The 13,656-nt window shown below is 40.4% G+C and overlaps 2 protein-coding genes and 1 long non-coding RNA gene across 3 annotated transcripts; 1 reads left to right on the top strand and 2 right to left on the bottom strand.

The window, feature by feature from the left end:
- Window positions 1-891: 891 nt before the first annotated feature.
- LOC124299866 (coiled-coil domain-containing protein 63-like) lies at window positions 892-5,374 on the top strand. The gene is made up of 7 exons (XM_046753274.1): window positions 892-1,052; window positions 1,197-1,701; window positions 2,337-2,671; window positions 2,870-3,093; window positions 3,656-3,918; window positions 4,004-4,290; window positions 4,633-5,374. Exons 2-7 carry the CDS (start codon window positions 1,351-1,353, stop codon window positions 4,811-4,813), a joined length of 1,641 nt encoding a protein of 546 aa, XP_046609230.1. The 5' UTR covers window positions 892-1,052; window positions 1,197-1,350; the 3' UTR covers window positions 4,814-5,374.
- Window positions 5,375-6,419: 1,045 nt separating this feature from the next.
- On the bottom strand, window positions 6,420-8,181 carry LOC124300646 (coiled-coil domain-containing protein 42 homolog). The gene is made up of 4 exons (XM_046754943.1): window positions 7,744-8,181; window positions 7,316-7,604; window positions 6,979-7,218; window positions 6,420-6,883 (listed from the first exon to the last, which is right to left on the bottom strand). The coding sequence occupies exons 1-4, from the start codon at window positions 7,857-7,859 to the stop codon at window positions 6,533-6,535; spliced, it is 996 nt and encodes a 331-aa protein (XP_046610899.1). The 5' UTR covers window positions 7,860-8,181; the 3' UTR covers window positions 6,420-6,532.
- Window positions 8,182-9,000: 819 nt separating this feature from the next.
- On the bottom strand, window positions 9,001-9,699 carry LOC124300645 (uncharacterized). Its single transcript, XR_006907273.1, has 3 exons — window positions 9,356-9,699; window positions 9,096-9,232; window positions 9,001-9,033 (listed from the first exon to the last, which is right to left on the bottom strand). It is a non-coding gene; the product is annotated as an uncharacterized LOC124300645 (long non-coding RNA).
- Window positions 9,700-13,656: the final 3,957 nt, after the last annotated feature.

Here is a 13,656-nt window from a genome sequence, read left to right as displayed (position 1 = left end):
GCGGCGTGATGTAACGGTGAAATTGTTATACGCAAACACCCGATCGATGACACTTACACTTGGGAAAATAACAACGATAACAAGCGTAGCCGGGTTCCGTCGGATCGAGACGTGTGGGTGGATTCGTGTATCCGGCAATCGCAATTGGAACGGAGTGTAGGAATTGTACAGACAAATGGGCGCGCCGTGACGTCAATAATGAGCAAACCTGCGCTGGATGTTTTCACCGTTGAATTTGATCTTTCGACACCGCGAGTTGTTGGCCGGTTTACGTTGTAAAAACAACGTATGCAATTTTATGTGAGAAAACGTGCCGCAAACTTATTGTGTAAAAATGTGTCAACCTTTTACGTTATTCGCGGCGACACGATTCTTTACACGTCAAACACTTGCGAACAGACCTGAGGTGGTTGTTACAACGCACGTAGAGTGTGCGATTCACTCGTTTTGAGCCATCTTCTCACAGCAGGCGAGGGACGTGGTCTAGTAGCTTTCAAAATAATACCTATGACACGGTGTGCGATAGACAAACATATGCTTAGCTGCTCGTTGCCCAGGTAACACGATACAGCGACACAAGTAGCGGGTAACATCGACGCTTGGCAACGGCAGACAGGCAGTGCAGGCAGAAAAGAAGAAGAAGAAAAAGTAAAGAGACCAGTGACAGCTGTCAAAACTGCAAACAAACGTGACCGGATAGTTGAGACGCAGGCTGCTCCGGAACGGTCCCGGGAAGACATTTAAGCTGCACCAAGAACAGACACATTTTTTTGAATCTGCAGTCGGTTGCGAAGCAATCGGTAGTCATCGTCACGGAATGGAATAAGAAAAAACCCTCCGAGCCGAACGCACTTTCGGCAAATTGATTTCTCTTATATCGCCTATGGGGGGTTATTATTAAAAAGAGTTAATCCATCGGTGTTAATCTCGCTCCGTTGCGACGACTTGTCAGGGCGCGGCCTTGACGGACACAATTCGAGATATTCTACGTTGCGAGAACTGATATAACTTCGCGAAGGATACTTCCAGCCGAGTTTCAAGTTTCATTTTAAGTATGTCCGAGTATTGGTTACACTCTGATTGGAATGCGTTTACGTCACCTTTCGTACAACGTTGATCTCTCGAGTCAGAAGAGCAAACAAAATCGGGGAAACTTTCTACTACCTGCTATACTGATTTCGAACTCTGTTTTTTAGTGTGGAAAGAAAAGGATAACTAAGAAACTCGGGGAGTCGGGTGATCTTGATTGTTCGTGAAAAATCTACTCTCGATCGTCGCCTCTCCCCGTTCAAGATCCAAGAACTGAATCCGTTCCGTTCCGACAAGAAATAGCGATAAAAAGAAATCACGATGGCGTTCAGGTCGCAACCTGTGCAAGAGGAGGTGGAGCTGGAGGTTCTTGCCGAAACTGAACTGTCCAGGTTGAAACGGCAGTATAGAATAATGGAAAACGATAGGGCAACTTACGCGGAGGATGCGAGGCTGCAGCTGAGGAATCAGCAGAATATGATAAATCAACTCGAGTTTGAAAAGGCGGAGCTGATGCTCGGTATCAAAACCGCGACTTCGGGCGCCAACAGCAAGAAAGACGAAGCCATGGGAGAGAAACTCAAGTGTCTGCTCGCCACTCGTACGAAATATAAAGAAACCATCGATAACGAAAGGCAGCAAATAACCGAACTCGAGGAACAGATACTCAAGGTGAGAACCCGGGGATTTAATTGGACGAGGAATAAAATCTCCTCTTCGAGAATTGCTGGCGTGTCTTTTGTCGGGAGTTTAATGGGGGCTTCGAAGACTCGAGGAATACGGTTCCTGGAGAACAGGAAGATGTAGAGTATCGGGCGTAGCTAGTTTTTGACGTCGCTCGGTGAAGTATTGTCAAAAAAGCACATACCGCAATTAAGCTGTTACTCGTTGGTGACACGTGGGCCGTCTTACAGTTCTTTTAGCCTTTCACACGACACTAGATTTCCGGTTTCTTTACCAAACGCTGCAGAGGGTTACGCTGGCTACGGTGGGTGGTTAATGTAAGCCCGTTTCCTTTTCGGCATTTATATTTAAACCGGCTTTTCCTAGATTGACTTGCTCAGTTCGTGGGAAGCGACCGAAATAATGTTAATCATCAGCAGACCTCCTAAGATAAACTCGACGCGATTTATCGGTCGTTTTTACCCGTGACTTATTACGCTTCGGAACCCTTTCGGAAAGGCGATGGAACGATAGAATAAAACTTATCGCGCGATAATATCGAAGAAACTTGAGATCCGATTCAATTCTTCCGATTCTACAGCTATCGCAACAGGTAAATATTTTACTATCTAACTGAACCGAAGGTCTCGCGAGAAGTGACGCGAATGAAGATGATCGTGCAAACGGATAGCCAGTCGAAAGAGCTGGCGGTAAAGCGTAACCGAATGGTAAACATCCTGGAGAACCGTTTAGAAGTAGCGACGAAGAGGTTCAACATGATCGTTACGGATAACAAGAGATTTAGAGAAGATATCACCTCGCTTCTGACCGAGAGGCAGCAATTCAACGTGCTTTGGCTAAAGCTAATTGGCCAGTTAAACACTGGAAAACAAGTAATCAACGATCTTATAGAGCAGGCAACCGTTACCTTCAATATGAGGGACGAAGAATTGAACAAATTGCACGCGCTGCGCGAGAGGTAAGACGCACTTTCTACCCGAGTATCGACTGCGATTCATTTTACGATGAATATCCGGGGGAAAAAAGCAATTCATTCCTAATAATTGTTTAACCATGCGCCTTAGTGTCGAAGTATAGAACCTGGCTCTCAATTGGAACCGCGGGTCTGCGAAATTGCAATGTCAACTGAATTAACGCCGCTTTTTTTCACCCGCAGGGGTGCGAGGGACCTCAAATCCCACACCTCGGAGATGTGCGAGCTCCAGAGAACGCTCGACAACGAATGGAAGCTGCAGGAATTCCTGGGGGTGAAAGGCCAATACCGTGACACCGGTGATTTGAACACAAAAAAGGACGCGAAACGGCAGAACAGACACGATGAAATGCAGAAGAAAGTCGCCGATTACACTCACATCCTTGAACTGATCAAGCAATTCACTGGTGAATGTTCGATAATTAAAATCATCGCTATTTATAATTGTTTTTCTACACATCGTTATTTACACTCGTCAAAGTTAAACGCGAGACGCATTAAATGGCAATCAGTTCTGCAGGTGCAATTTGCACACTACCGTTACTGATCCTGATCCCGTATCCACATACGAATGAGCCACGGTATAAATATGCAGCGATTAATTGGACGCTCGACTTTTGAAAAGCATGCTTATAGAATCCATACTAATCGACGTGCTTGATTTGTACTGTCGGATTAATTCTGACGTGGGGAAAGGAGGATTTCTTTTTCACGTCATTTAAGGTAGCTAAATGGAGTGAAAGCAGTGTTTTCGTAGGTTTCTTTATCGCAGCTTGCTTTTGCTTTTTTTTTCCCTACAATCGATCATTTTTTCCAGAGATCAAAACTTTTTGACCGTTGGTCGATGGATCCGCAGATTTCACTCGGGTATCAAGCCTCCCCGAAACTCTTACACACGCTTTGTTTTAAGGTTGAAAAAAAAGTTACTCGACGGGTAACCGGTTTTCTGAGAGATCGATTCGATTCCAGGGGAGCAAGAGATCGACAGGCTGATGACGCACTTCGTCAAACAAGAGGAGGAAAACTTCGCCCTCTTCAGCTACGTGAACGAATTGAATGACGAACTGGAGGGTCTTCAGGCAAGGGTGGGTCAGCTGCGAGTCGCCATTGACGAGGCACGAGCCCTCAACACACACAGAAGTGAACAGCAGGCGCAAACCCTCGACAGGATAGCGAAGCAGCTGGAGGAACAGACTTCCGTCGCAGCCACCGCCGAGAAGAGTTTGGCCGAGGTGGGTGATCCGATCTGAAAAAGACGGTGTAACGCGTTCTTAAAAAAACTTCTCATCTGACCAAGTCGCTTTTTTTACGAATCAGTGCAACGACGTGATCGAGAAACTACTCCGTGGAATCGAGTCGCTGTTCCGCGCGGTCAGGTGCGACAATTCGCCCATCCTCGAACTCCTCGGCGACAATTCTCACGTGACGACGAATAACGTTATGCTCTATCTCGGGATCATCGAGAAACGGATCACCGACCTTTTCAACCAAGTTCACTGGGCCGACAAGGCAAGGAAGGCCCCGAGTCGACTTGACGAATCGAAAAAACCTCGGCTAAAAGTTCCCGTCCTATCCCAAATCGCTCCAACGCAACCTTGTGCTCTGTGAGTTGAAAACGACACCCGCAATCGATTCATTCCTTCCGTCCTCCATCCTCTTCTCAGTCGACTGACAGCTTTATTCCGAATTCTTTAATTCTTTACGCGAATTATTTTTAAGACTCGATGCTGTGATCAAACAATGCCGTAGACGGTAGAATAAATATCTGTAAGTCCGTCAATTGTCACAGAGATTTTCCAACCGCAGCGCAATTCTTTCTAAGATGTAAAAACAAGCCAATCAGTTAATACCCAACCGGGTATTACCTTAAACTAACAGAGATTTTTCGGCATTATTATATGCTGTTATTACGCTCAATACATTAAAAAAAAAAAAAAAAAATGCAGGTGCGTGGAGAAGGAGGAATTACAGAACGTTTCGGAAGGTCTTGACGTACCGCTAACGAGGCAAGAAGCGACCGTAAAACTCCAACAACGTTTGGAGGATGATTTCAGCGAACTTTTGCACAATGTGTCCGGCTGTCATCTACCAGCAGCAAGAAAGATTATGCAAAGGCGTTACCAGTAGTTATACGAAAGTTGAAAAGAATTTTTAATGTTCTTCGAGTAAAACTAGCAAGTAAATTAATGCAACGATGATAATACCCGCACTCAATCATGATTCGGTGTACGATGTACGAACCTTGGACTTTTCTGAGAAGTATATTTCTTTTTTTCAATTCTTGCTGTGGCTATTGTTTTTTAATACCCACTCTTTACTTTAACAAGAACTTGACAAGTTATTTTGTCTTTACACTCTGCGACACAGTTTTGCACGATCAATACATGCGCAAATTCAGGTCAGGTTAATACTTATGACTTTTATCACGCACGCTAGTCAAGTAAGGCTAGTCATACACGTGTCACGTAAATGTACGTTTGTATTTATATTTTTCTCGAAACTGAAACAGGCGCGTACATTTTTTCAACCTCATGTTTCTAGAAACTTGGAATGTGATACAACAGGATCGCATATACTGTTCATATATATGTATGTTGTAACGGGCAGTTGTTCAAAGTCGCATCAACACCGACAGTATTTGGATTATCCACCATTTGTACCATTGTATTTGGATTAATCGCTATTAAACATGTGTTATAGTTAAACATACACTCGTCTGTCTCGCTGTCAACGCATTCCTCGAATATATAACTTTATCTTGAAAAAGGGAGGGAAATAAAACCAACAGTCAGCCAAGGATTTCCCTGGTCTGAAAGGTTAGCGGTGTTTTGGGTCAATAACCCATAACAAAATATAGGCAGGCGACTCTCTTTACTCCGAGTTCGCGATTAGAAGGAAGTACTGGGAAACCCGTATCTTCGATTAGGTGACATACGCTTCTTTCACTTGTCTCCAGTTGAAGCAACGGCCTACAAGCATTTGTCTTACTGAAGGGAGCAACGGCGGAGGTGCTTGTTCACATTCCTAGGCGGCCTTGGTGATACCTAAGTCCGTATAGTTCGACTATCAAGGGTTTTTGGGTCTGATAAGCTGGTCCAGCTTTTGCCCATCGGAGGGGGTTGCTTATAAATCTAATAAATTTGACAAAGAACACACTAATAACGGGTTTATCACATAGGCTGTGGCCCAAGATAAACCGCACCCGTTACAATATATGTGACAGTAAATATATATTTTTAAATAATTTATTTAATAATCGCAATGTACACTCATTGGTTGCATTTGAATATAAAATAAGGAATGAAAACAGTCGGTTAATTAATGATTAATAATTGTCAACTCTCATAATTTGTGAGAATCGCAATTTATTACGGAATCATCATGCAGACATGATACATAATCAGTGTGCGGTTTTCGTAACGCGGAGCACTTAAGGGGGGGTACAGCTTGGACGGTCTAAAATTATACCTAGTTTTGGGAGTTGTTTTTTTTTTTTAAAGAAAATGAAAATACTTACAGTAATTTGATTTTGAGAGCTTTATTTCTTATAGTTTCAAGATCATGTTACTTATATGCCGTCATTTCGTTATTAATTTCAATGCAAATATTCTGAAATGTTCTTAAAACTATAAATAACAATGCATTCGAACTCAATTTGTTTTAAGTGTTCTAATATTATTAAAAAAAAAAAAAAAAACAACAACAAACAGGAATGATTTTAGACTGTCCAAGTTGCCCCCCCCCCTTAAGGTCAAAGCAAAAGGGAAAATTTTTAAGTCTCATTAAGCTTTCCATCGCGTAGTTTGAAGCGTAGCGGGATGCTACCCTATAACTTGCGAGTTAAGCTCAAGCATCCTTTGACTTTGCTTCTGTTTGTGCCTTCCTTCGAGCTACGCGAACGATCCGTTTCAGTTCCAGAATAGTTCGTTTGATGTGCACCAATTGGCGTTCAACGTCATCGCGATCCACTTCTACGGGAATCCCCTTGCGCCTGCAAATCTGCTGATAAACATTCCAGCAACATGCTCGAACTTGAGTCAATTCGAGATGCTTCGCTGCAGTCGTTTCCTTGATTCTCTGTACCGCAGTTTCCCAACGCAAAGCGTTCACTTTCGCTTTGTCGTATCTGCCCTGTAGATCCGCCAATCTGTTGTTCAAATTTATTAACTTTTGAGCCTTGTCGTCTGTCAGACGAACCTGTAGAAAGTAGAATAGAAAATAGGTAGCTAAATCGGTTTTTCGATTCAACAAATACTGTAAGGCTGTTATACAATCCTAGGAGATTTCAGTACCATTTCTGTGCTTGCGTCCTCCAGTGCTTGAAGATTTTCATCCTGTCGTTCGGAAAGTTCTTTTCTAGCCTCGGTTAAGCATTCGTATCGCGTCAGAATTTCGGATATAGATTGAAATTGCCCTGTCTCAGAGATCACTCTCTCCAAATATTCTTGATACATGCCGTAATCTGCCACGTGTTTCTCCATGCTTTTTTTTATTTCTTTCATGTCGTTCAACTTCGCTTCCATCTCCCTTATCTAAATTTGTTACTGGTGTTAATATTTTCGATAGTAATTGTACAAGTGATGGAAAACAGGGAGTACATCCAGTCGTTGCGATTATTTATACTTTTACCTCTTCTCGTCGTTTGTTTTGCAGTAAAAGTTCCTCGGCAATTTTGTGTTCGGCCCTTTCTCGTTTTTCTTGATTTTCCTTGGCAAATTTATTAAACTTTTGAAACGACTGACGAAAAATAAGCTCCTTTCGCCTCAATTCTGCCCAGTGCTTGTCCATTTCTTTTCTTTTCTCAATCTGCTCCTGCTGTTTCTCTGTTAGTTGATTCTCGGCTAGGTCTAATTCGCGACGTGCCTTCACCAATTCGGCTGCCGGACTTATTCGAGCATCGTCCCATTCTGACAATTTTCTGAAATTTTCAAGCCAAAATATACTCTCGTTATTCAAGACTTCGGCAAACATCGTTATTGTCAGGATGACGGTGAGTAATTCGATCAAATTAGTATTTAGACCAATTTTTATTTAATGTAAAATACCAAATACTTTACTTTATATTCCTGCCTTCTGCTTTGGATATGAAATATTCCGCTATAGCTTTCTGCGGGTCGGTAGTGATTTGCGCACGATGAATGAGATTCTTTGAATTTTTCACATGTGGCGCCATATTTTACCAGATGTATACAGCAGGTATTTCTTATAAGAGTAGAGGATAAATACGATCAAAATCATAAATAAATTCAGTAACCAAACACTGTAAAGGGCACGTGTCACGGTAAAAATACCTTCTTTGACACTGCTGCATACCGTGTTTATCGATCAAACTATTTAAACGAGGCAAGCTCGCGCCTTCGCGGCTCTAGCGCCATCTGTGTATCATAAAAAACATATTTCAGGAGCAGCTGGGTATTTTTGTTACACAAGTTTGGCGGGACACCCATTCTTAGAATCAGTCTGAATACAGAAAAAAGTCTTATCATCATGATTAATACATTCTTAATTGACAAAAGGTAAATCGATGTATTTCAAAAACCAGACACGTCGAAAATACTTGACAATTTTAAGTTTTTGGAAAAACCATACGGATTTTTTATATTATACTTTTGCTCTATACGATGCGAGACCGTACAGAGTTTCTTGACGGTGTAAGTCTTGTGCAAACCGTAATTATACATACTTATTATTGTATACATATATTACGTCGTAGAACGTAATTACTCTCGAGTTTCGCCAGACGTCTAACTTTCTCACTGTCTGATATTATCGCTAGGTGAATCATGATTCATCGATGACAATAATGTACGCTCCTATATCCTGTAAAAAAAAAACCGAGATAACAATGATAAAGCTCTTTTATAGTATGGTGTGAGCTACAGTCGCATAGAAGCTATACTTCTACAAATATAATCGTATCTAGAATCCGGTAGCGGGGATAATGCAGATTCAGACAACACGTGGACGTGCGAGTGCGGTCAGCTGTGCGGTTTATGTATTAATTCAATTAAAAAGTGCTCTCCGAAATAAACAAAAAATGTGTGGTACGAGGTACTGTTGTGTTGTGGATTGCAAAAATACCCAATCGAAAAATCCAGAGTTTACTTTTTATTCGTTTCCGAGACGAAATTGGGAAATTAGCACGAGAAATGAGTGGATAAAAGCTGTCAGAAGAATGTAAGTAATATTATAACAATTTGATACAAGGAATTAACGTATTGAAAATATACAAACGTCAGATTTTCTGTAATGTTTTATTTTTATAGTACACCAGATAACAAGCCATGGCAGTCGAATAAGAACACTCCATTTTCCATTTCTGTTTTGCATGTATAGATGCAAAGTTCCTGAAAATATATTTTTTTACATTATTATTGAACTAATCATTTATCTCATAATTAATACATACCTCTAATTTCACTTCGTACGGCGGATTATGTACTCTCGTCCGTGGTATTACTTTCCCACGGACGATTCGTTCTCCACTAGCTTCATCATCAATTTCGACGACCTACTGAACATGATGGCTTTGGAATAGTTTATACCCTATAAATTTTTAATTAATTGATCATCGTATTGTTAGTAATACGATAATCTTAAAATTAAGTACGTAGTAAAAATTACAATGAATTTGAAAGAATATCTCATATGTTTCGTGCATTTACTTACCTTTCGACACAGATTTTCCGCGAAAGAATTCTGCGTGGATATTCTGAAATCCACATTTGACGATAGTGTGGCTCATAATATCACTTTTAATTTCATATTGCACTGAATAAAACAATAATTTAAAACAACGTCCTCGAGTTGCCGCCGTTAACCGACAGATAGCGTTGCCGTCGTTTCGCCATGACATCCAAGAGGCGTATTGCAGCGCTTAATTCAGTCAGCGCAACAGCCTGGAACAATTTCACGATCAGTAACGAACAGAGCGTTTATAGGATCATTTTTCGTTTCTATAATACATCACGATAGGCAGTTGAGGATTGTAATTTTTTAATAACGTTTGATTCACGCATTTTCGGAAGTCTCGGCTCGCATATTTATTCCTAGTCGAAAATGATGACTAGGAAAGAAAAAACCAATAAAAGGAGAAGACGAAGAAGAAGAAACAAGGTGATTGCTCGCATGAACGGCCGGTACTTTCAGCTTCAGATTAACTGGCAGCTTCGTCGCGAGGCTGCGGTCAATCGAATGCCCCTCAGCAAGACTCTTGAAGATATAATCAACTACATCAGGGAACACGAGCAAACGGATTGTCTAGTAGTAGGATTTGCATCGGAGGAGTTCAACCCCTTTCATCCAGAGATTCCATGCATCAGCACTGTATTAGTTGACTGAATTAAAAGTAAATTTAAAACTATTTTTATACCCAGGTGCGTGGTTGCCATTCATTCATCACCGATCAAATTACGGTTGTTGAACTTTCTGTAGAAATAAAACAATTTTTAAACAAAATAATTGCTGTATTATTTAGTATTGATATACTCTCCTATTACATGTTAAATGGTACTTTATTGTCATCGAATGCACGTGAAATTTTACATCTGACAATAAGACGTCGTCTCAAAATTTTAGTTGATAATTATCACAGTGATCGAGGAACGCAATAAGCGTATCTTATCGAGCTATGTGTCATATAAGCGTCTATATTTTCTAATCGGGACATTTGCAGCTGATGATGGAGCAGTGAATTTATTTTCATTCGAATTTACATTGCATTGTCTGAATTAGTTCTCGAGAAAGACGTATTGAGTAAAGCTGTGGGAAAACTAATGGACTTATTGTTAGGTGTAAAAAGAGGTGAAATTTCAGTATTCTATGTCGACGCGATATTACATTGGGATCTTATAAGACGGGTCGGTAAAGTGCAGAGTACTAGTAGTACCACCGCGCCCACTCGTGCCCGGTAAAACATAACGAAAAATAACACGAGGCAAATTTCACGTGCAAATGACTAGCGACGCAAATGATACGAGAAACAAAGGCTATGTTGATCACAGGCACGTAAAATTTCTATGTAAAGAAGCTCATTTCGGAGCCATCAGAGCTCTCATTCCTTTAATCGTGCCAATCCTGTACAGCTTTAGTTACAATAAGTTTGATTGCGTCTTGAAAAATGGCGCCAACTGGATCATAATCTCTGACGTGATCTCTGCTCTCTGATGGCATTCTTGCACTGGCGTCAATCTAATGATTAGCAGCATCTAGGGCTGTCAAGGTATGTATATGGGCTATTCCGCGTCAACCGGATCAGTCATCTCTCAGATATTTTTTTAATTTGGCATGTGAATTGTGTAGGGGGAGTTAGATTTTTGTGCCAAAGCGCGAATCTCATAATGCAAAATTCGATTTTTTATTAACAGTAACAAATTAGACTCCCATTTTTTTCAAGAATTCATAACTTCGGCAAAAAATTAGGTACAATATTTTTTTTTTTTATCAAATTACGCGGAAAGCTCCATAGAATTTAAAAAAAATACGAAATGGTAAAAAAAAAAGTTGTTATCAATTGTTTATTTAACAATTAATTTTTCAAAGATTTTTAAAACAGTGACTGAGATGACCAAAAAATTTTTTTTAAATCGTGACATGTTCCTTGAACTGTACTACAACCTGTGAATTAATTCCAGAGGGGTGTTTTTCTTCGGTTACCGTCCACCGCTGCCCCGCGGTGGCGTCGCAGCGTTATTTTAGAGTCATTTTCACGATGTAGGACATGATTGAAGAATCTGAAAAAAATACTGTACCTTCACAAGGCCTGCTCAAAGCGATAAGTGAAGTTTCAAGAATGTGTTTTTCGCCGTTTTTTTATTACAGAGATTCAAAATAACGGTTACACACCATGAGAGTGCACACAAATGATAATATTTACATAACTTGCTACTTATTTTAGTACTTATAATCACCCCCGAAGATATGTGGAAGCTGCGAAATGAACGCACTTACAATTATATATTTTATACAAATAAATCGCTTATTCTATGGATACAATCTATTAATCTTTGATCAAACTGAGCATTAAACTTAGAAATGTGAGCAAAAGTTTTCGTCATAACTTACACGGCTATCTTAGCGCATAGATTTACGGGTGAATGACTCATCAGAGGAAGAGTAAACCCTACATTCTACAGTTTTTATTGACAGAGGTAAAAATGAATGGAATCGTCGAGTGCCTTCGACCGTTATTGCTTGGTTCAATCGCGGCTTCAATAATTTTTCATGTTCTTCATGTGCGCTGTTGCTGCAGAAGTCAAATGTGATATTTTTCAATGCACTCACACTCCATTCGAATAATTGCCTTGGAGTCAAAATATGATTTTCATTGGGCCGCTGTAGGCTTGCACGTGCAGCAAATCTTTTCACAGTTCCACCAATGCCATCACACGGACTTTTTCCATGTGACGTTGCAAATAAATGCCATTCAGCCTCGACATTAAAGTCGTCAAAATGATGAGTCAAATTAATGAAGTTACTTTTATTTTTATATTGTGCACTAGCACCGTCAGTAAAATAAATCATTTCCTTGATAACTTCACTACCGAAGAACTCAAAAAGCCTACTGATTAGTTTCTTCTGAAACACATGGACCGCGACTGTATTATGTTGTACATTTTCTGAGATAATAACGAAGCTCTTATGCTTTAAGTCCTCATTTTCAACATAATACACAACAAAAGGATGGATGGTAGCTTGATTGTTATTCCAGTGGAAGCTTTGAATTTCATCTTGAACAACAAATGCATAGTTTTCAGCAAAGTCACCCAAAACTAAGAACTCCCCTGGTTGTAGACGACTGTTTCTGTCTTTCAAATATGCACTTTGCTGTTTAGCGATGAAATCATGTTTCTTGAGGGCTATCGTCTGTTCCTTTAATGTCTCGAGGAACGTTTCCGTTTCTTGCGCGATCGTTTCTGAAACAGATCGATCCGTGTGAGTCCACCGTTTGTAGCTGATACTTTTTTACGAAATTATCGTCGAATAAACTTTCCATTTCATGTGTAACCATATCCAAACTTGGACAACTACTACAATCACCAAGATAGCATAAAGGATTTGGAGAGTCACACGATATATGTTTTATCAAATCGTGGTACATTCTTTTGAATATCTGACAAATTGAGCTAACCGCCACCAACATAAGTTTCACATTCTGGTGTATTTTGCGAACACAAACTGTATGTGTTCCTGTTGGTCCAGCTAAAATACACTGCTTTGGGCGGAGTTCGGCGAATTTTGTAAAACCAATTTTATCATTCGGATGCTGTTGCTTGAACGCGGTGTAAGCTTCCTTCAGATCACACAAAACAAATCGTTTTTGGACTTGATGTTTTGAACCATCCACATCGCGAAGAGTGACAAAATCTTTCTGACCAGGCTGGATCCGACTTATCTTATCAGAACAGTAAAATTCTACTACATGAGAGACAACATCATCGCAAAGTGCGAGATGGTCTTGGATCTGGGGAGGATCCAAATCCACGCTCACTTTGCAATATTTTAGCTTTACGAGCCATTCTATATGAATAATCAAATTGTAACTCTAATTCTTTGATGGACCAACTACGAGGAGTCATTGTGAGATATTTAATTTTGTCCGCGACACAATTCGCGTTGATAAACAATTCTTTCATATCACACAACAATTCTTGCCCGATATCATTCTCAAGAAACATTTTCACACTCCTCTGTTCACTAATTGGTGAAGGTGAATCAAGATCGTCACCACTCGCATAATTATGATTCATATCAATTACCTCGTTTTTATCAGATGGAGTAATTGTGTTGCATTTGTACAATTTTATTCGACAATCCATGCACACATATTCTCCTAGGTCCGGAAACTTTTTCCGTAATGCTGGTGTCACTGGCTTTACCAAATGTCGCACCCAATTATGGCCAACCCTTTGGAAAGGATTACAGCACCGTTTCACAACTATTGTAGTAGACATTGCTTTCAGAAATCAATT

Source organism: Neodiprion virginianus, chromosome 3, assembly GCF_021901495.1.
Source record: "Neodiprion virginianus isolate iyNeoVirg1 chromosome 3, iyNeoVirg1.1, whole genome shotgun sequence".
NCBI lineage: Eukaryota > Metazoa > Arthropoda > Insecta > Hymenoptera > Diprionidae > Neodiprion > Neodiprion virginianus.
The sequence above is the reverse complement of the archived record's forward strand: the minus strand, read 5'-3'. Positions and strand labels throughout refer to the sequence as shown.